The following is a 17,401-nucleotide window of genomic DNA, read 5'->3' on the forward strand; positions in this document are numbered from 1 at the left end:
TACCCCCCTGCCCCCTTCCAGGGCCCCAACCCATCCCCCAACTCCTCCCTGACTTACGCAAAATTCAAGGTACACGAGGGGTGTGTAGACCGCGACCCTCATGTACCTCGGGGGATTACTGTACAGCAGTCCCCGAGATACACGAGGATTGTGATCTATTCAACCCTTGCCTACCTCGAAATTCGAGTAAGCCGGGGGACTTGGGTGCTGGGTTTGGGCCATGGGAAGGGGGCTTAAGCCTAGGGTGGATTAGGGCTGCCGGGGGGTCCAGGGGTGGTGGCAGTGGGTGCCCCTGGCCCCACCCCTAGAGGGCCTAAATAGTGACAATTCACCCCCTTTTAAAAAGTAAGTCGAGACGCCTTTTTGGCTTCTCAAATATGGGACTGTCTTGCCCAACATGGGGCGGTCGGTCACTCTATGAAGCGGGAGTGAAGAAGCTGGGAACATGCAGGGACGGCGAGCTGCAACTGGGTATGGGGGTGGGGACATGCAATAGTCCAGAAAATCTGGGAATCCAGCACCTGTCCGGTCCCGGAAATGCCGGATTAAAGGAATTTTACTGTACGTTGTAATAAAGATATTTACCTTATCTCTCTTTAACAGAAGTACTGCTTCAAGCATAGATATCTCATCAAATGTTCTCAGCACTGGTTCAAGCTCTATTAAGCATTCTAAATAAGAAATGAATATGAAGTTCAACATTAATGTTTAATAACAGTAATTATAATTTTCAAGTTGTTTCAGCTACTTGCGCAAATATTTCTTATGCGAACACAAAATTATTAGTGCCCTAAGACTGCTAAGTAACACTTCTTGCATTCAGATAAAGAACCAGTTAATCTATTTAAAACCATGTCAATGTGGCTGAGAAGACTGGCCGCCTCAGCACTGAATGCCTTGCCAACGGAGATCAGACTTGGGAAGAGACTGCATCCTGGAGGGGAAAGATCACGCCCATGAAAACAAGATGTAGTTCTAGGGTGAACGGTTCACTCTAGGGCATAATTTACCAGCTGGACAATGAAGCAGTGTCACCCTCGAGGGGAACACTGGGCTCCCTGCTCTACCAGACAAACAACGCTACCCTTTAGATCAGGGATGGGGAACCTGTGGCCTTGTCTTGGGGGAATGGCAGTGCAGGGAAGCACTGGCCTGGAGGCTTTTCCCATGCTGCCCCCACTAGCAGGAAATGCAACACAGGGTGATGCCTGGAAGAGGAAGGAGCATGAAGCTGCACCATTAAGCACCATCCCACTGCCTTCATGCACCCTTCCCCCCACATCCAGACCCCCATCCCCAGCCACCTCCTGCACCCTCCCTCCACAGCCTCGTAGCCCACCTCCTGCATTCCTACCTCCTGCCCATATCCTGCACACCCGTCCTCATCCTTCTCCCTGGCAGCTCCCTCCCACACATTGAACCCCTCATTTTTGGCCCCACCAGATCTGCTTGACTTGGACCCCTAGATCTGGCCTGAGAGAAGCTCTGGTCCACTCTACCCACCCCCACCCCAAGGGCTGGAGTGTGAGGGGATGAGCTGTCTCAGTTGGCGGCCACATCAATGACTTTTTTCTTCTTCTTCTGCTTCTCACTTTTGCGAGACTCTGATTTCTCTGTGGCCCCGACTCAAAAAAGGTTCCACACTCCTGCTTTAGATCACCACTACAAAGTGTAGAATCAGCACCATCCAAAATCAGGTTATGGGAGATCATATGAACAATACATAAAACAGGAGAGGTGCAAGAAGGAAGAAACAAAGATCAAATTCCAAAGGGTGAAAATTATTGGAGTTGGCAAATCACCCACACCAGAATGTTGATTTTTCCAGCATTACATTCTTTTTCCCCTCTGCAGAAATGTGTGGCTATGAAGTCAGACCAGAAAGGAGGTGATAGTGAACTTAATATTCTACCACAACCAATATATCCATATGCTCATTTTCTCATGTTCATTACAAGTGGTAGATAGTCTCCCAAGGATGTCAATCATAACCTATTTATCTAGTGATGTTTGTCATTTTAATAACTAGATATCAGTAAGTTCAAGCACTCCATTTCAGTATATCTGTGTTGACGTAACACTTACAAAGTTGATATTTACATTTCTGGTTGACTATGTTATTTGTAGAAATGTGTACTTTAAATTGAGCGCAGCTACGAAAAGTGATACATTTAAGCAAACCAAAGAATCTGGGAAACCCCACAGATTCCACTACCACACCACTATTCTGCATAATTTTCTTTAAAAGGAGAAAATAATACATTATTCACTTTGCTGTACTCCATACTATGCGATAATCCGGATTTTTGGATTTTCTACTTTTTTTTTTTTTTTACTTTTTTGTGGTAATTGCTGAAAGCTTATACTTATCCCCTTCTAATTGTTGTATATCCCCCCACCGCTTTTCTAGGGAAGAGAAAATTTACATTTTTTTTTAAAATTTTCTCTCTGAGCAATGAATTCTCAAGAATAGCGTTTAGCAGCTGACTGCTTCTGAACAGTCAGCAGAGGGCATAAAAACTTCTTCTGGTATAAGCTCCTCTGGTATAAGGTCAACATTATGTAAACAGTAGCTATTTTAAAACAAAACAACCCTCCTTCCCCTTCCCATTAGTGTGGTGAACTCTTTAATCTAAAGCAACAAAGATATTTAGAATTCATCCTAATCAAGGTGGGCCAAAATTTAAGTTTAAACTACTGTATCTCTTCAGGGCAGGTATTCATAATATCGCACATGTCAATACTCAAAAATCCATTTGAAAGCACATAATTATCAGGAATTCATAGAAACAAAGAAATATGTTATTTCATGCACTTGTGCAATTCCTGCGAACAATAATGATTACAAGAATATACTCAGAGGAAAATCTACTCGAGTGAATGGAAAATACATCCCCACATAATACCAGTAGATTACAAGCAAAACTGCTCTTACTTTTCTTTCAAACTAAAAAGCACTTGTCAGAAACCAAGCAAGATATTCCAAAAATGGTGAAGGTGTAGCCAGAGGGACTATGGCTGTTTCACTCTAAATGAGATGCACCACTAATTCTCCTTATTTACTATCAATGAGTAGCACAGAAAGGTAAAGAGGAAGCAAAAAAGTAGACATTTCAACTCTTACAAGGATCATTGAAAAATTAAGGGAAGTAAAATTCTGCATTTACCATAGGAAAGCAGAAAAAGCTTCCCCTGTAAATAAAAGTGAGCACGTGGTTTTATTAACAAAGTGAGACATTAATTATTGTTATAATGTCATAGTAAATACACACTCCTTTGATTATGTATCCTAAATAAGTGTAGACACAAGGTAATACATCAAACGATCCTAACAGTTTACTATTGTGCTAATACTGCAAGCTGCATTTTACCTGATGCAGTTCATTACAAAATAACAATGCTAAGGAAGTACAATAACACAGACATATTTTCCTGATTCTAAAAAAGGATGTGATATGACATACTCCTTGCTTTGGATTAAAACAAAAGAAAAGGTAGAAGTTCACAGGCCCCAAACCGACTTCTGTCTAAAATACATATCTTAGGCCCCGACTCCCCCTCTAGCTAGGGTGCTGGAGTCCCTTCCCTCCAAGCCCTGCCCTGCCTCTTCCCTGCCCCTATCCCATCCCTTCCTCCAAGCCCTTGTTCTGTGTGCACCCTTTCCCGCTTCTCCCCTGCCCTCCCAGAGCTTCCTGATTGCTGTGAATCAACTGTACATGGCACTTGGGAAGCACTGGGAGCATAGAGGAACAAATCAGAGGGATGGGAGACAGGCAGAAGTGGGAGCTTGGAAGACAGTGGATGCTCCACACCCACTAGTTTTCTCCTCTGTGTGCTCCAGTCTGGAGCACCAATGGAATCGGTGCCTATGGCTGGCATTCAATTTCAAAATATCTGCCAAAATTAAAGACCATTAAAATACCTGCCCATGATGTGAGCAAAAGAATGTAAAACTCAAGTGCTAGACTGAGTTACCCACTAAACCAGGCGTGTCCAACCTGCGTCCCTGGACAGCTAGTAATGCGGCCCCACAAGATCGTAAACTTTTAACATTATTACGTGATTTATATATGTTAACTATATTATATATTTTGTACACGGCCCAAGACTATCTTCACTCAATACGGCCCAGGCAAGCCAAAAGGCTGGACACCCATGCACTAAACCATACACAAGTATGCTGTGTGTGTTCAGATTAAAGACCTAAGTGTGCCTCATTTTTCTCTTCTGCCAGCTTTACTGAAGGAATTGAAATTATCAAAACAGTCTGTGTTCTGAGCTCTGTGGAAAGCAACTTTCAAAACACCCGCCACCTCAAAAGAAATAGTAACGCTTTTAGGGAAATGAACCTTTTGTTCAACCCAGCCACTCTAGAAACTGCAGTGTTAAATTTGCTGAAACTCTCTGTTTGGAAGGTAAAGGTTAAACGCTTTATATTGGGGTAATTTAAAAATAGAAATAACTTTTTAAAGAAAAACTGTAGCTCTAGGCCTGTAAACTGTCAAAGGGCTTCTAACATACAGAATTTTCTACCCCAGGTCAATTTTACTGTCTTCTTGTTGCAACACCAAGTGGAGGGAGAAGAAAAGTATCAACGTCTTTAAATGTTGAAAAATCTCAGATTGCTACTTTCTGCTTTTGCAAGACAACCTGCCATCTCCTTTGGACAGTTAGAATCAAATTATCCAAAGAGCTAAAACTGTGTCCAAACATACTCATTCACAAGGTAGTCAGTCAATACAAGTACACAGAGTAATTACACCATCTAGCTATAAAAACAAAAATCTGTGTCAGGCTGAAATGGTTAAGGAAAAAATGGGACCCAGGTATGCCCCACCTACCCCCCCTTTTTTTTTTTGGTGAGAGAAGCCTGATCAACAACAATTTGCAAAATCAAAACCAAATGCCTGCTCCTCGCTTTGTCCCTCTTGACACAGACTTTTCATACCATGTTTGCTTTCGGAATTCAATGTTCCAGGTTAACAAGGAGATTTGAACTCAGCTGTCCCTTAAATTCAGAATGGAGGAAGAGGGGCAGAATTGACAACTCTAAAGCAAAGGCATAAACCCATGAACATGATCTGTGAATGAGATAAAACAGCTGTAGTCACTCCCAGAATCAAAGTACTGATGGAGCATGACACTGGAAGCAGCTGTTGATGTAAACACCAATTAATTTGATGACCCCAGCATGACGCTGCAAAATCCACACATTAAAGTTAGGTCTTACAAACATAAAAGTGCGGTGTGTAGCCAGGGAGCTTTGGGTTAGTCCTGGGTTAGTCTTTGGGTTAGTGTGGCATATTGCCTCTTTCTGCTGAGAAAGATCCATGCATCTCTTATGAGTATAATATTAGAGCTGGCATTAGTATCCTGCAGGAACTGGTGTACATTTAACGAAAACTACACCTTTGGAAGTTGTATACTGAGCCTTCACAATAGAAATTTCCAATGATGCGTGTGCACCTAAGGGCACAGCTAGCTGCTACTTCCGCAGACAGGAAATCTCACCGGCAGCTCAACTGCAGTGGAATTGACAAACTAGACACAAAGTAGGCTGAAGTGGCTTATGCAACAGCAGCCCCTCATTATGAAAGGTTAAACGTTTGTTCACAAAATGTAAAAAGCTGGTTCTGTTTTGATTCAAGGGAAATTTATAATCTAGCACTTGGATTGCCAGCTGGGTCTGACTGGACACCATTGCTGCTCCTGACACCCGTTCCATGCTGTCGAGAAGAGCTGGTGACCTGACATAGGGCTCACTGTTAGTTCAACAAACAAAACATCTCTGGATCGCTTATAATTTCCACTAGCTTCATTTTACCTCTTTTCCTCTAATTATTTTCCTCCTTAAAAAAACAAACAATCCCCTCTTCCCTTCAAAAGCAAGCAATAAATTTAAGTGCAAATAAATAAATCATGTTCAGTTTGCACAATTAACCACAAAAGGACAGGAAATACAAAATGTAAACTTCTAACTACAATATAAATCTATCTGCACTGCACATACACACCATATTTCCATTGCTGTTTGAGGTCTAGCATGAGCAGTTTAATGTAACTGTATGTTAAATGTAAACTCTAAGGGATTGTCTGCACTTGCAGGAAGATTGACCAGGTCAGGGTTAAATCTTCCGGAGCTCAATTTCATACATCTGGTAAAAACATGTAAGATCAATGTCTCTGGGGTCCACAGTTAACTCTCTGTACTCCTGCTCTCGCGAGGAGTAAGAGAGGTCAATGGAAGAAATGCTCCCATCGACCTCCCTCAGTGAGGATAGACCTTTTAGTCGACTGCAGATAGTCAAGTCTAGCTACGTAACTGTCTAGGCTAGAACTGCGTATCTGCAGTAGACTGTAAAGGTTAGAGTAAACCAAGCCTAAATTACAAAGAAAGTGGAATTAAAACTGTTGTGGATGCAGCTGTTTACATTTCCTTTCACACTTAATTTAGGTAAAACAAGTAAACTCACTTGAAAAAGAAGGTCTTTCGTCTGGATTTTGTGCCCATCCACTCGCCATTAATGTTATCATTAACACTCGGTGGGGTATTTCCATTGATAACGTTTCTTCACTAGTGTCTGGTCGCTTTCCTTGTGACACACTATACATAATCTGCAAGGGGTTTATAACTTCTGTCAAAATAGATATTAGTTATTTATTAGAAATATATGTACTATAAATATTGTTTGCCATAGGGCGATAAAATAAAACTACACATGATATTTACAGATGTTATAATTCTGCCAGAATAACTGAGGACTTCTATACCACAGTGTTGACAAAATATTGTTCTTGTATTAGATTTTGTCTGAATATATACTAGACTGAAAACCACAAGTAAATATAGGCTAATTTGAAAAATAAGCTCTATACCGTGACTAGTATGCGATAAATTGGTTTACAGTAATTCCTAAAACTGTGCTTTCAGAATACTGAAAATAGGCTTTAGCTAAATATAAAATCACTGTATGTTTTTGAGTGCATCTGTCTGTCTGTCAATGCATTTGTTCACGAATTCCTCTTATAAGAGCTACAGCCACCACATTTGGTACGCGGCTCCCACCCACCCTAACTTAAACTAAGGTCGGGGGGTGGTTGTGCCTGGAAAGTGGGAAACCTGAAATAGCAGGACAGACCAGAACACAGAGAGGGAGGGGCACCAAGCAGCGGGATGACATACTTCAGACTCACCACTGGGAGCAGCCAGTGAAGGGAAGAGCGATATGGCAGACTGACTACTGGTGGCAGCCACAGCAGGAAAACAGTGGCTCTCCACCCTGCTGGGAGAAGTAAGTCCCCCTCTATCTTAACTGCTGCTCTGCACTCGGCCACAGCACCATGCAGGGGGAGCCCTGCTGCCTTCCCACAAGTAGCACCCCCGACATGCTGTGGTCATGTAACCCAGCCCTGCCCCCACCCCAAGCTCATGCTGGGGCTGCCAGGGCCAGGAAAAAAAGCTACGGCTTCAGCCCCCCCACTGCCATTGTGCCAAGGCCAGGAGAAAAAAGCTGCAGCTCCTGTCCCTGCAACGCTGACCTGGATCCATGGAAAAGTGGTGTGGTCCTGGCCCTGCCCCCTCCCTGCTGCTGCACTGGAGCCAGGGGGGAAAAAGCTATGTCCATGCCGTCCACCCTCTGCCCCAGCAGAGAGCTGAGCCCCAGCTTCCCCCAGAGTGAGAGAAGCTGCTATATTTATGTTTTCCTTAAAGACACAGATTAATCCAAATGCATGAGGTTATCAGCAGCTATGGCTCAGGATGCAGATGCTGACCTGGCTCAGTCCTGAGATGCTGGGGCCAGGAACCATGACACGGATCCCCGTGAGGAGATGCCAGGTCCTGCCCCCCATGAACCAGCTCCACCTTCGCTACTGTGGCTGCCCCCCGTAAACCCCCTGAGACCTCCCAACCCCTTGCCATAAGCCCCCCACTCCGCAATCTCTCCCTACACCTAACCCTCTGCTCACGCCCCCAACCTCTGCCCTCATTCCACTATATTCCACCCCACCCTGAACCCCAACAAACCCCCGACTGCGATATCTGCATCTCACATTCCACCCTGACCCTTCCCCGCACACTGAACTCTGCCCTCATCCTACTCCCTGCCCTCACATTAACCCCACCTTTCCACTAAGCCCCTGTCCTCCCAGCCCTGCACTCCTCCACCTCTGCCCTTTAGCCACAGCCCACCCAAACCCCCGCACTGCTTCTAAGCCCCCCAACCCTCAGCCCTCATTCCCATGGCACCTGCCTTCACTCTACCACTCTCCACCTCTGCCCAAAGCTGTCCCCACACCAAACCCCTGCTGTAACAGCTGTACTCCCATCCCCTAGCCAGGCCCCCCTCACTCACACCAAACCCTCTGCTCTGTGTATCCACCACCTGCCCTCCCTCCGGCACTCCCCACTCCCTGTCCTAAGACTCCCACACCCAAACCTCTGCCTTCACTTCTCTACCCTTGACAAAGGATTGACAAGGCCCTGGCTGGGATGACTTAGTGGGGGTTGATCCTGCGTTAGGCAGGGCACTGGATTAGATGACCTCCTGAGGTCCCTTCCAGCCCTAGGTTTCTATAATTCTATGATACCCCACCCCCATCCTCAGCCCCAGCACACAACAAGCCCCCTGCCATTACCTCTCACCACATGCCCTCACTGCAGCACCCTCCACCTCTTGCCCTGACCTCACCCAACTCTCTGCTCACTCCTATAATACCATTTCCCACTGTCAGCCCTCCAACACTTCAGCACCCACCTACCCCTCTATTTATTCAGGCAAGACAGAAAGACTGCAAACATTCTCTACCAGGAAGCTCTATGTAATCTCCGAATCACCCTCAGACCATTAACACAGACTTCTTTTTTCCTTCATTATCCAAAAATACGATTGTTTGCATGAACATTTTCCATTTATTTTCCAAACCAAAATCTCCCAAACCCAAAACCTTACTTCACTTACATACTTGAACACCAGGAAAATCTGCTAGTAATGCTACAAAATAATTAAAACTAAAGAACACGTCCTCACCTTCAAAAGGCTGTCTTCTTGACATCACTTCCCACATAATAATTGCATAGCTGGTAAAGTAAAAAAAGGGAATTATTTTAGGACTTAAAACATGTAGTTAATTAAAATAAAGTGGTTCATAACACCACCACCTATGGCTATTATGACGTGCTCCTTTGTGTAAGTTATGAAAACCAACAGGGATATTACTGAGCAAAAAACAATGTGCTATAGCTGACAATTCATGCTAGCTACAAGCAGCTTTGAAAAACTAAAGAATGGAGGGCCTATGTTTAGGATCATACCGACTTCACATGAACAAAATTAGAAGTAGAGAGTTTTATTTTAACTGCTAGCCCTTCAAACTCATCCTGGGCTCTCAGAGTTAAGAGGGCTTTCTTTCACAGGCCTAGTCCTCACTACAGCATAACTCCACAAAGGCAGTTTACACTGACCTAACCATGCAAGCATCTACACTACAATCTTCTTCTCACTGATTTAACACATGCAGTAGGCCAACCTAATAACTACATGAGGGGTGCAGTGACTAGGTCGACGAAGATGCATTGACACGGTGTCCATGCTTGTCGCTGCCTTTGACAGCTGGAGATCCACTGCCCCTGGGCTAAGAGACATGGGACTCACAGAGCATGGCGTCAGCCCAAGGGGTGGTAGAGCTGCATCTTCAACTGTCAGTGACCCACAGCCTTCCACTAACTCAAGGGCATTATACTTGCCCTAATGTTTGCTAGGGAAACAATTTTGCAAAAGCTGTACTTTAGCCATTTGTTCCCTAAATACAACATGCTCTCGTCATTAGAATTCCACCAACAGTTTTTACTCTTCAGTTTGCAGTGCCCATTGGAGGAGAACGGGTGATACCTGTATATATCATGCTTTACACTTGCACGGGTTTTCTGATTGGGATTATAGTCTTCAGGAGGCATGTAGATAATTGTTCCTCCCTCTGGTAGAGATTTGTCACCTCGTGATTGCGACGTGGACACCATGCGCCATTTCGATAACCCAAAATCTGCAATCTGGTAAAGAACAAAAATCTGTCATTCCGAGAGAGCAACAGGTCCTGTCTACCCACTGATGTTAATGCAAGTTGTCAAAAATAGAACTGAATGAAGAGATTGTTTAAAATCCTTCATTCCCCCCTTGAAATAAAAGCAGCTACGATGTTCTGCTACAGGTTGTACCTCTCTAGTCCAGCACACTCTCATCTGGCAACATCCATGGTCCAGCATGATTTTAGTTAGCTGGATGTCCACTTATCATGGATGTGGTCAAGTTTCCCATGACCCTGTAAAGTCTGTTCACAGCCACCAGTCCTGGATCTCAGTGTTCTGTGCTATTATTTAGCTCTAATTATCCCTAAATGCCTTCTAAGAGCACAGCAAGCACTGGAAATATTGGCAATGCCACTGGACAACATCAACTTCCCGTGGTTCAGCATGTTGTAGGAGCAGCAGTGATCTGTATGTCTAAAAAGCTTGTTATACTTCCTTGCTCCTGTTTCTCACTGAATACCTGGGAGATGGCTCACCCTCCACCCTCTCCCGGAATGCGTCTTGGGATGAATGGGCTGCCTGAGGGCTGAGTGAATGGGCTGTCTGAACAGCTGAGAGATCAGCAGAGCTCTCTGGTGGACAAAGCATCTGGTACCCTGATCAGGCAGCAATCACATGTCCCATGCACAGACACTACCTCAGGTGGGGTTTGACCAACCAGACAAGGCCAAGTCATCTCTAGCACAAACCAGAAGGAGAACGGCCTTAAAAGGGGAAGGAGACAGATGCTCAGGAATGCGCTTGCAAAACTGCACCTCCTGGGAAGGCCCTTCGCCCAGATTGCCTGGCCAGCGGTCCACCACACCACATTGCATCCTGCCTCAGGAAGACATCTCCAGACCTGTGCCTGTCCTGAGACACGCCCAACATCTCCAGTGCCTGGGAGTGCAAGTATGAATGTGCGAGTGTGAATGTGACCCCTTTCCCCTCCCCTTTCTTGAGCTCAGTTATCCCTGTAATAGACGTGTTTCCTTCTGCCAGACCCTAGTGGGTCATTAGTCCTCCCTAAGTTTAGTACTGGCTGAATTTTGGGTAACATTACTGGTGGGTAGTAATAGAGAGGGATCTGTACTAGTCTATATACTATCAAAACAAAAAAGCAGTCAAGTAGCACTTTAAAGACTAACAAAATAATTTATTAGGTGAGCTTTCGTGGGACAGACCCACTTCTTCAGACCACTGGAGAATTCTCCATTACTGGTGGAGAACGCAGGCAGCTTTATGGAGGACCTGAACTAAGAGTAAGGATTCCCGGGTGCCTCCTGGTAGCTGCTGAGTGCCAGTGTAGGGCAAGGGAGAGAGTTAGGTCATAGTCCCCTGATGCCCCCCAGTGGCTACTGAGTGCCAGTGCTGGGCAAGGGAGAGGGTTAAGTTATAAATCCCTGGTGCCTCCTAGTGGTCTACTGAATGGTAGGCAATAGGATGCTGCTGCTGAGTATGCCAGTGTGGGGCAAGGGAAAGGGAAGATGAAGCAGCCTGAGCGAGAGAACACCCCACCTCAGGAAGTGCTGCCACCTGTATAGTTAGAAGGGCTCCAAAAGAAAAGGGCAGACCCCTGGATGCCAGGGGCTGTACCACTTGGCAGCACTGTGCTAATATGTTTCTGAGCTTCTATCTTTCAGCTTCCTGACTGGAACACTGGATGTGAGTACTGGCGCTTGTTCAGCATCAGTCACACAATCCATCACAACCGGCCCTGGTGATATTCTGTCCCTGTGTGTAGCACGTCCCGTGACGCCCAGCCCCTTGGTCTAGGGCGGGCGGCAACAAAAGAGGGGGGTTAGGGCACCAGCCCGCACTCAGTCCGGGCAGTCAGTGGCTCACCGCTACCCCCGTACAGGCCCCAGCCCTCAGTCCAGGGCGGGGCAGCAGTTCACAAGAGTTATATAGTTCTGGGCCCAGCCCTCAGTCCAGGGCGGGGCAGCAGTTCACAAGAGTTATATAGTTCTGGGCCCAGCCCTCAGTTTGGGGCGGGGCAGCAACACAAGGGTAACCACCGGCCCAGCCCTCAGTTTGGGGCGGGGCAGCAACACAAGGGAAAACACCAGCCCAGCCCTCAGTTTGGGGCAGGGCAGCAACACAAGGGTCTACCGACAGGCTCAGCAGGGGCCGGCCCTGTCAGGGAGGGGGGTAGGGGGTCGCAGGCCCTCCCACTCCACTGCGACCCGGCCCGGGGCCCTGGGGGTCGCTCACATGCAACCCCGGCAGTGGGGATCCAGACCGCAACACACTGCCATTGGTTCGTGAGCGACGTTCCCCGGGCCACTTCCTACCTCACCCTCTGTTGGCAGCAGGTCCCAGTCCATCTGGTCGAGGGGTCCTCCTAGGTCGGTCTCCTCTGGGTCATTCACCTGTGGGGACTCCGGCCAATCGTCCATGACCATGTCGTTAGGGTAGTCAGGCGGTGGCAATACAGGAGATGCAGGGCGGTCCTGGGTCTGAGTGTTGCAGGGATCCGCCGGGACTCTGGGGCAGCCTGCTCCCGGGGCCTTTTCCACGGCAGGGGGTCTCCACCGGCGGGAAGGTCCTGGTAGGTCCGGGAAGTCCGGGTAGTCTCCTTGGGGCATACGGACCTGGGGTTGCGTGGAGCCTCTGGGGGCCTGCTCCTCCGGCCTGGCCGGACGGCCGCAGGCCCTCTCCCTTTGGCCCCGGGGAGCTCGTGCAGGCACGTCCTCCCTGCCCGGAGGCCCAGCCCTGAATGGTTCCCGAGTCCCGCCTTTGGCTCTTCTAGCCATTGGCCCCGCCCTCTGAGGGGTGGGCCTCTGGTCTCCTGACTCCGGCCCCGCCCACCAGGGCCTCTGCATAGCTTCCCCGGCCTCCGGGTCTGCAGGAGGCCATACTGACCCACTACATTCCCCCCCCACTCAAGTCCGTCTCCCATGCCATGGGGGCGGGCTCTTCCATTTCCCCCAGGCAGGACAGGAAGTCTGCATTTATGTGGTCCTTACCTGCCCGATGACCTACGTCAAAGGCATACGGTTGTAATGCCAAGTACCACCGCATAATACGGGCATTCGTATCCCTCATTCGCGCCAGCCACTGTAAGGGTGCATGGTCTGTAACTAGGGTGAAGGGGGCACCCAGCAGGTAGTACCTAAGGGCGTCGCAGGCCCACTTCACCGCCAGAGCCTCCTTTTCTATCACGGCGTAGCGCTGTTCCCTGGGGAAGAGCTTCCGGCTGATGTAAACTACGGGGTGGTCCTCTCCGTCCACCTCCTGGGACAGGACAGCTCCCAGGACTACACCGGAGGCATCCGTCTGCAGGATGAACGGACGAGTGAAGTCGGGGCTGTAGAGGACTGGTTCCCGTATTAGGCATTGTTTTAGTGCCTGGAATGCCTTGTCGGCAGCCGCAGTCCACACCACCCTTTGTGGCTGGGTTTTCGTTAACAGCTGCGTCAGGGGGGCTGCAACTGAGGCGAATTCAGGGATGAAGCGTCGGTAATATCCTGCCAGTCCCAGGAACTATCGTACCTGTCGCTTGGTACTGGGGGGAGGGCAGGCCGCCAAGGCCTGTACCTTGCCCACGAGGGGCTTTACCCGGCCCCCTCCTACGGTATACCCAAGGTAGGTCGTCTCCTGCCAACCAATCCGGCACTTCTTTGGGTTCATTGTTAGGCCCGCGGCCCTCAGAGACCTAAGGACCGTGGCCACCCGGTCTAGATGTTCCTCCCAGTGACGACTATATATAACGATGTCATCAAGGTAGGCCGCGGCATAGTCCCGGTGGGGCTGAAGGAGACGGTCCATAAGCCGCTGAAAAGTCGCCGGGGCACCATGGAGACCAAAAGGCATCCGGGTGAACTGATATAGGCCTGATGGGGTCGCGAAGGCGGTCTTCTCTCGTGAGGAAGGTGTCAGGGGGATCTGCCAGTACCCCTTGCTGAGATCCAGGATACTAAAGTAGCGGGCGGCCCCCAGACGTCCCAGCAGCTCATTGACGCGGGGCATCGGGTATGCATCGAATTTGGAGACTGCATTCACCCGCCTGAAATCGATGCAGAACTGCTGGGTGCCGTCGGGCTTCGGGACGAGCACCACGGGGCTGCGCCACTCGCTTTGGGATGGCTCTATGACTCCCAGAGCCAGCATCGCCCGTACCTCCTCCTCTACTACCTCACGCATTCGAAAGGGTAGTGGACGTGTGGCGTCGCGAACCACCTTCCCTGGCTCCGTGCAGATGACGTGGCAGACCAGGGAGGTGTGTCCTGGGAGGGCCGTGAAGTTCTCTCGGAACGCCTGGAGGAGGCACTGGGCCTGTTTCCGCTGCTCCCCCGTTAGCGTTGCCCCAAGAGCCGGTTGTACAGGTTCCTCCCCATGAGGCACCTGGGGTCCTAGTTCGGGTTCCGGGGGGGCAGGGGCTTATCATGAAGCCCTCCTGGTCCCGCCATGGTTTTAAAAGGTTAATGTGGTACCGCTGTGTCTTCTTGCGGCGGTCGGGTTGGCGGACTTCGTAGGTGACCGGCCCTACGGCTCGAACAACCTCGTAGGGTCCCTGCCACCTAGCCAACAGCTTCGATTCGCTGGACGGCAGTAGGACCAGGACCCGGTCACCTGGCTCGAAGCTGCGGCTCCGTGCCTCCTGATTGTACGATCGAGCCTGGGACACCTGCGCAGTTCTCAAATTTTCCTCTGCGAGAGTCCCTACCTGTTCCAGGTGCTTCTGGAGCTGGAGAACGTATTGCAGCAGTCCTTTTGAGGGGGACGTGGTTTGTTCCCAGACCTCTCGCACCAGGTCAAGGACTCCCCGGGGACGCCGTCCGTATAACAGTTCAAATGGCGAAAACCGTGTAGAGGACTGGGGAACCTCACGGATGGCCAAAAGCAAGGGGGGCAACAACTGATCCCACCGTCGCAGGTCTTCTGGGGGGAATTTGCGCATCATTTCTTTTAGCGTGCGGTTGAATCGCTCGACCAGGCCATCTGTCTGAGGGTGGTACACGGAGGTGTGTAACTGTTTGATCCCCAGGAGGGCACAGACCTGTTTCATCAGGCGTGATGTGAAGTTCGTTCCCCGGTCCGTAAGCAGTTCCCGTGGTAATCCTACCCGGGCAAAGATCTTCATTAGTTCCCCCGCGATGGTGCGGGCCGTGATATTGCGCAGTGGGATTGCCTCTGGGAAGCGAGTGGCATAGTCCACGAGGACTAACACAAACTTATAGCCGGCTACGCTCTTAGGGAGCGGGCCCACTAGGTCCATAGCCACCCGCTCGAACGGGGTCCCCATCACTGGCATTGGAACCAGAGGGGCCCTAGGGACCCGCGGGGGCGCAGCAAGCTGGCACGCGGGGCAAGAACTACAATAGTCCTTCACATCTTGGTAGACCCCGGGCCAGAAGAATCGGGACAGTATTTGGGCCACGGTTTTCTCTTGGCCCAGATGGCCTGCAGCAGGGATGTCATAGGCCAGCTTCATCACAGCCCGTCGGTGGCACTTTGGCACCAAAAGCTGTGCCCATTGGCCCTGGGTCTGGGGGTCCCGATTCACCCGATCCTGGCGTAGCTCAAAGTGGGGCCATTGCGTCATGAGCTGGGGGTTTGTCGCCACCCCGTCGATGGCCGCCACCTGAGAATAGGCCCGACTTAGTGTGGGGTCGTCTTTTTGATCGCGACAAAAGTCCGAGGTTGCCCCGTCGTCGGGGCTGGTCCCTTTTGGGCCTTCAGCAGGTCTTTCCTCTGGGGACTCCAGGCTCGGCTCCACACTCTCCTCGGGTGGGTCCTTGGGCGTGTCCCCTTCTAGAACAGGGGCCGCCTCTTCGTTGGGTCCCGTGGCCGGCCAGAAGATGTCTGTGAAGCCTGGCCAGTCCCGACCCAACACCACAGGGTACGCTAGTTGCGGGGCTAGGCCGACGACCAGATAATGGGTCACCCCTGCCACCGTCAGGGGCACTCGTGCGCTGGGGTAAGGGCGCACATCGCCATGGATACATTGGAGCCGGATAGTCCCTAGAGCGGGGTCAGCCTCCAGGCCGGCACGTTGTCGTATTAGAGTCTGGCTGCACCCCGAGTCCACTAAAGCAATCACTGCTTTGTTTCCCACGAGGACTGGGACTGTAATTGTGGGTGCCTGAGGGGGTCGCGCCCTCTTTTCAGCCGCCCACACCCGGCCAAAGCTACAGATGCCTTCCGGGCAGTCCCGTTGGAGGTGCCCCCATTGACTGCAACTGAAGCAGGGTCCTACCGCGGGTTGGGCCCGCCCCCGGGTTTGGCGCCCCTTAGGATCTGGTGGTCGCGTGCTAGTAGCCCCCTCCATCCGCCCCTGGGGTTTACCGGGGTCCTGCTTCAGGGGCGTTGTCCGACATGGATTGGGTGGGTCCCGCAGCTGGCCGGACGATTTGGAGTGGGGCTCCTCTGGCTTCCCAGCTCCCCGACGCAGGGGCCAGGACGATGGGACCAGGCCCATGGGTGCCTCTGGCTCCTCCGCCGCTAGGAAGTCTTCCATGAGGCCCACAGCAACTTGCACGGTGGCAGGGCGGTGGCGCCGCACCCAAGCCCGTCCTCGAGGTGGGAGGATGCAGAGGAGTTGTTCAAGCACAACCTGCTCCACGACCTCTGCGGAGGTTCTCATCTCCGGCTGCAGCCACCGCCGGCACGCGTCCCTCAACTCCTGTGCCACGCACCGTGGCCGGGCTCCCGGGGGGTAGGTCAGGGTCCGGAAGCGCTGGCGAAAGGTCTCCGGGCTGATGTCCAATGCGTCTAGGATGGCTGCCTTTACCCGGTCATAATCTCGCGCGTCTTCCACCGACAACGCCCGATAGGCTCTCTGGGCCCCCCCGGTCAAATAAGGGGCCAGTAATGTGGCCCACTGGCTCCGGGGCCACCTGGCCACCACCGCCACCCGCTCGAAGGTGACCAGGAAGGCCTCCGGGTCATCCGCGGGGCCCATCTTCGTCAGGCGTACCGGTGGGGCCGACGCTGGGCCCTCCCCTGGAGCTTCTTGCCGTGGCTCGGCGGGTAGCGGCACCAGGGCTGCCAGCTGCTGCAGGCACCGTTGCTGGTGCTCCTGGCTCTGTGCCATCAGTTCCGTCAGGAGCTGCTGCTGCTGGGCTCCCAGCTGCTGGAGTAATTGCTGCTGCTGCTGTAGTTGGGCAGCTTGCTGCTTTTGCTGGCTCTCCGCCAAATACTGCAGTACCCTGTCCACCTCCATTGGGGAAGCAGAGTTAGCAGCAATACAAGAACCCACAAAACAAGCACCAGAGGGAAAGAGGAGAGAGAGAGAAAAAAAAAAAAAAAAGATAGCGGACAGTTGCCCTCACTGTCCAGGGACCTTCCCCTCCGTGGGTCTGCGCCCACTTCCTCACCCCTTACGTCAGGGGT

General features: G+C 50.6%; 1 protein-coding gene across 2 annotated transcripts in view; it reads right to left on the reverse strand.

The window, feature by feature from the left end:
- The window catches only part of RIPK2 (receptor interacting serine/threonine kinase 2), a 57,678-nt gene that overhangs the window by 18,223 nt on the left and 22,054 nt on the right, over positions 1-17,401 (reverse strand). For both annotated transcript variants that reach the window (XM_074986982.1, XM_074986984.1), the window contains exons 4-7: positions 9,891-10,048; positions 9,030-9,079; positions 6,474-6,635; positions 586-671 (exon numbers count right to left, since the gene is read on the reverse strand). In XM_074986982.1, coding sequence (XP_074843083.1) covers positions 586-671; positions 6,474-6,635; positions 9,030-9,079; positions 9,891-10,048 — 456 coding nt within the window. The remainder of the gene's footprint in view (positions 1-585; positions 672-6,473; positions 6,636-9,029; positions 9,080-9,890; positions 10,049-17,401) is intronic.

The sequence above is a fragment of the Carettochelys insculpta genome, chromosome 2, assembly GCF_033958435.1.
Source record: "Carettochelys insculpta isolate YL-2023 chromosome 2, ASM3395843v1, whole genome shotgun sequence".
Taxonomy (NCBI): domain Eukaryota; kingdom Metazoa; phylum Chordata; order Testudines; family Carettochelyidae; genus Carettochelys; species Carettochelys insculpta.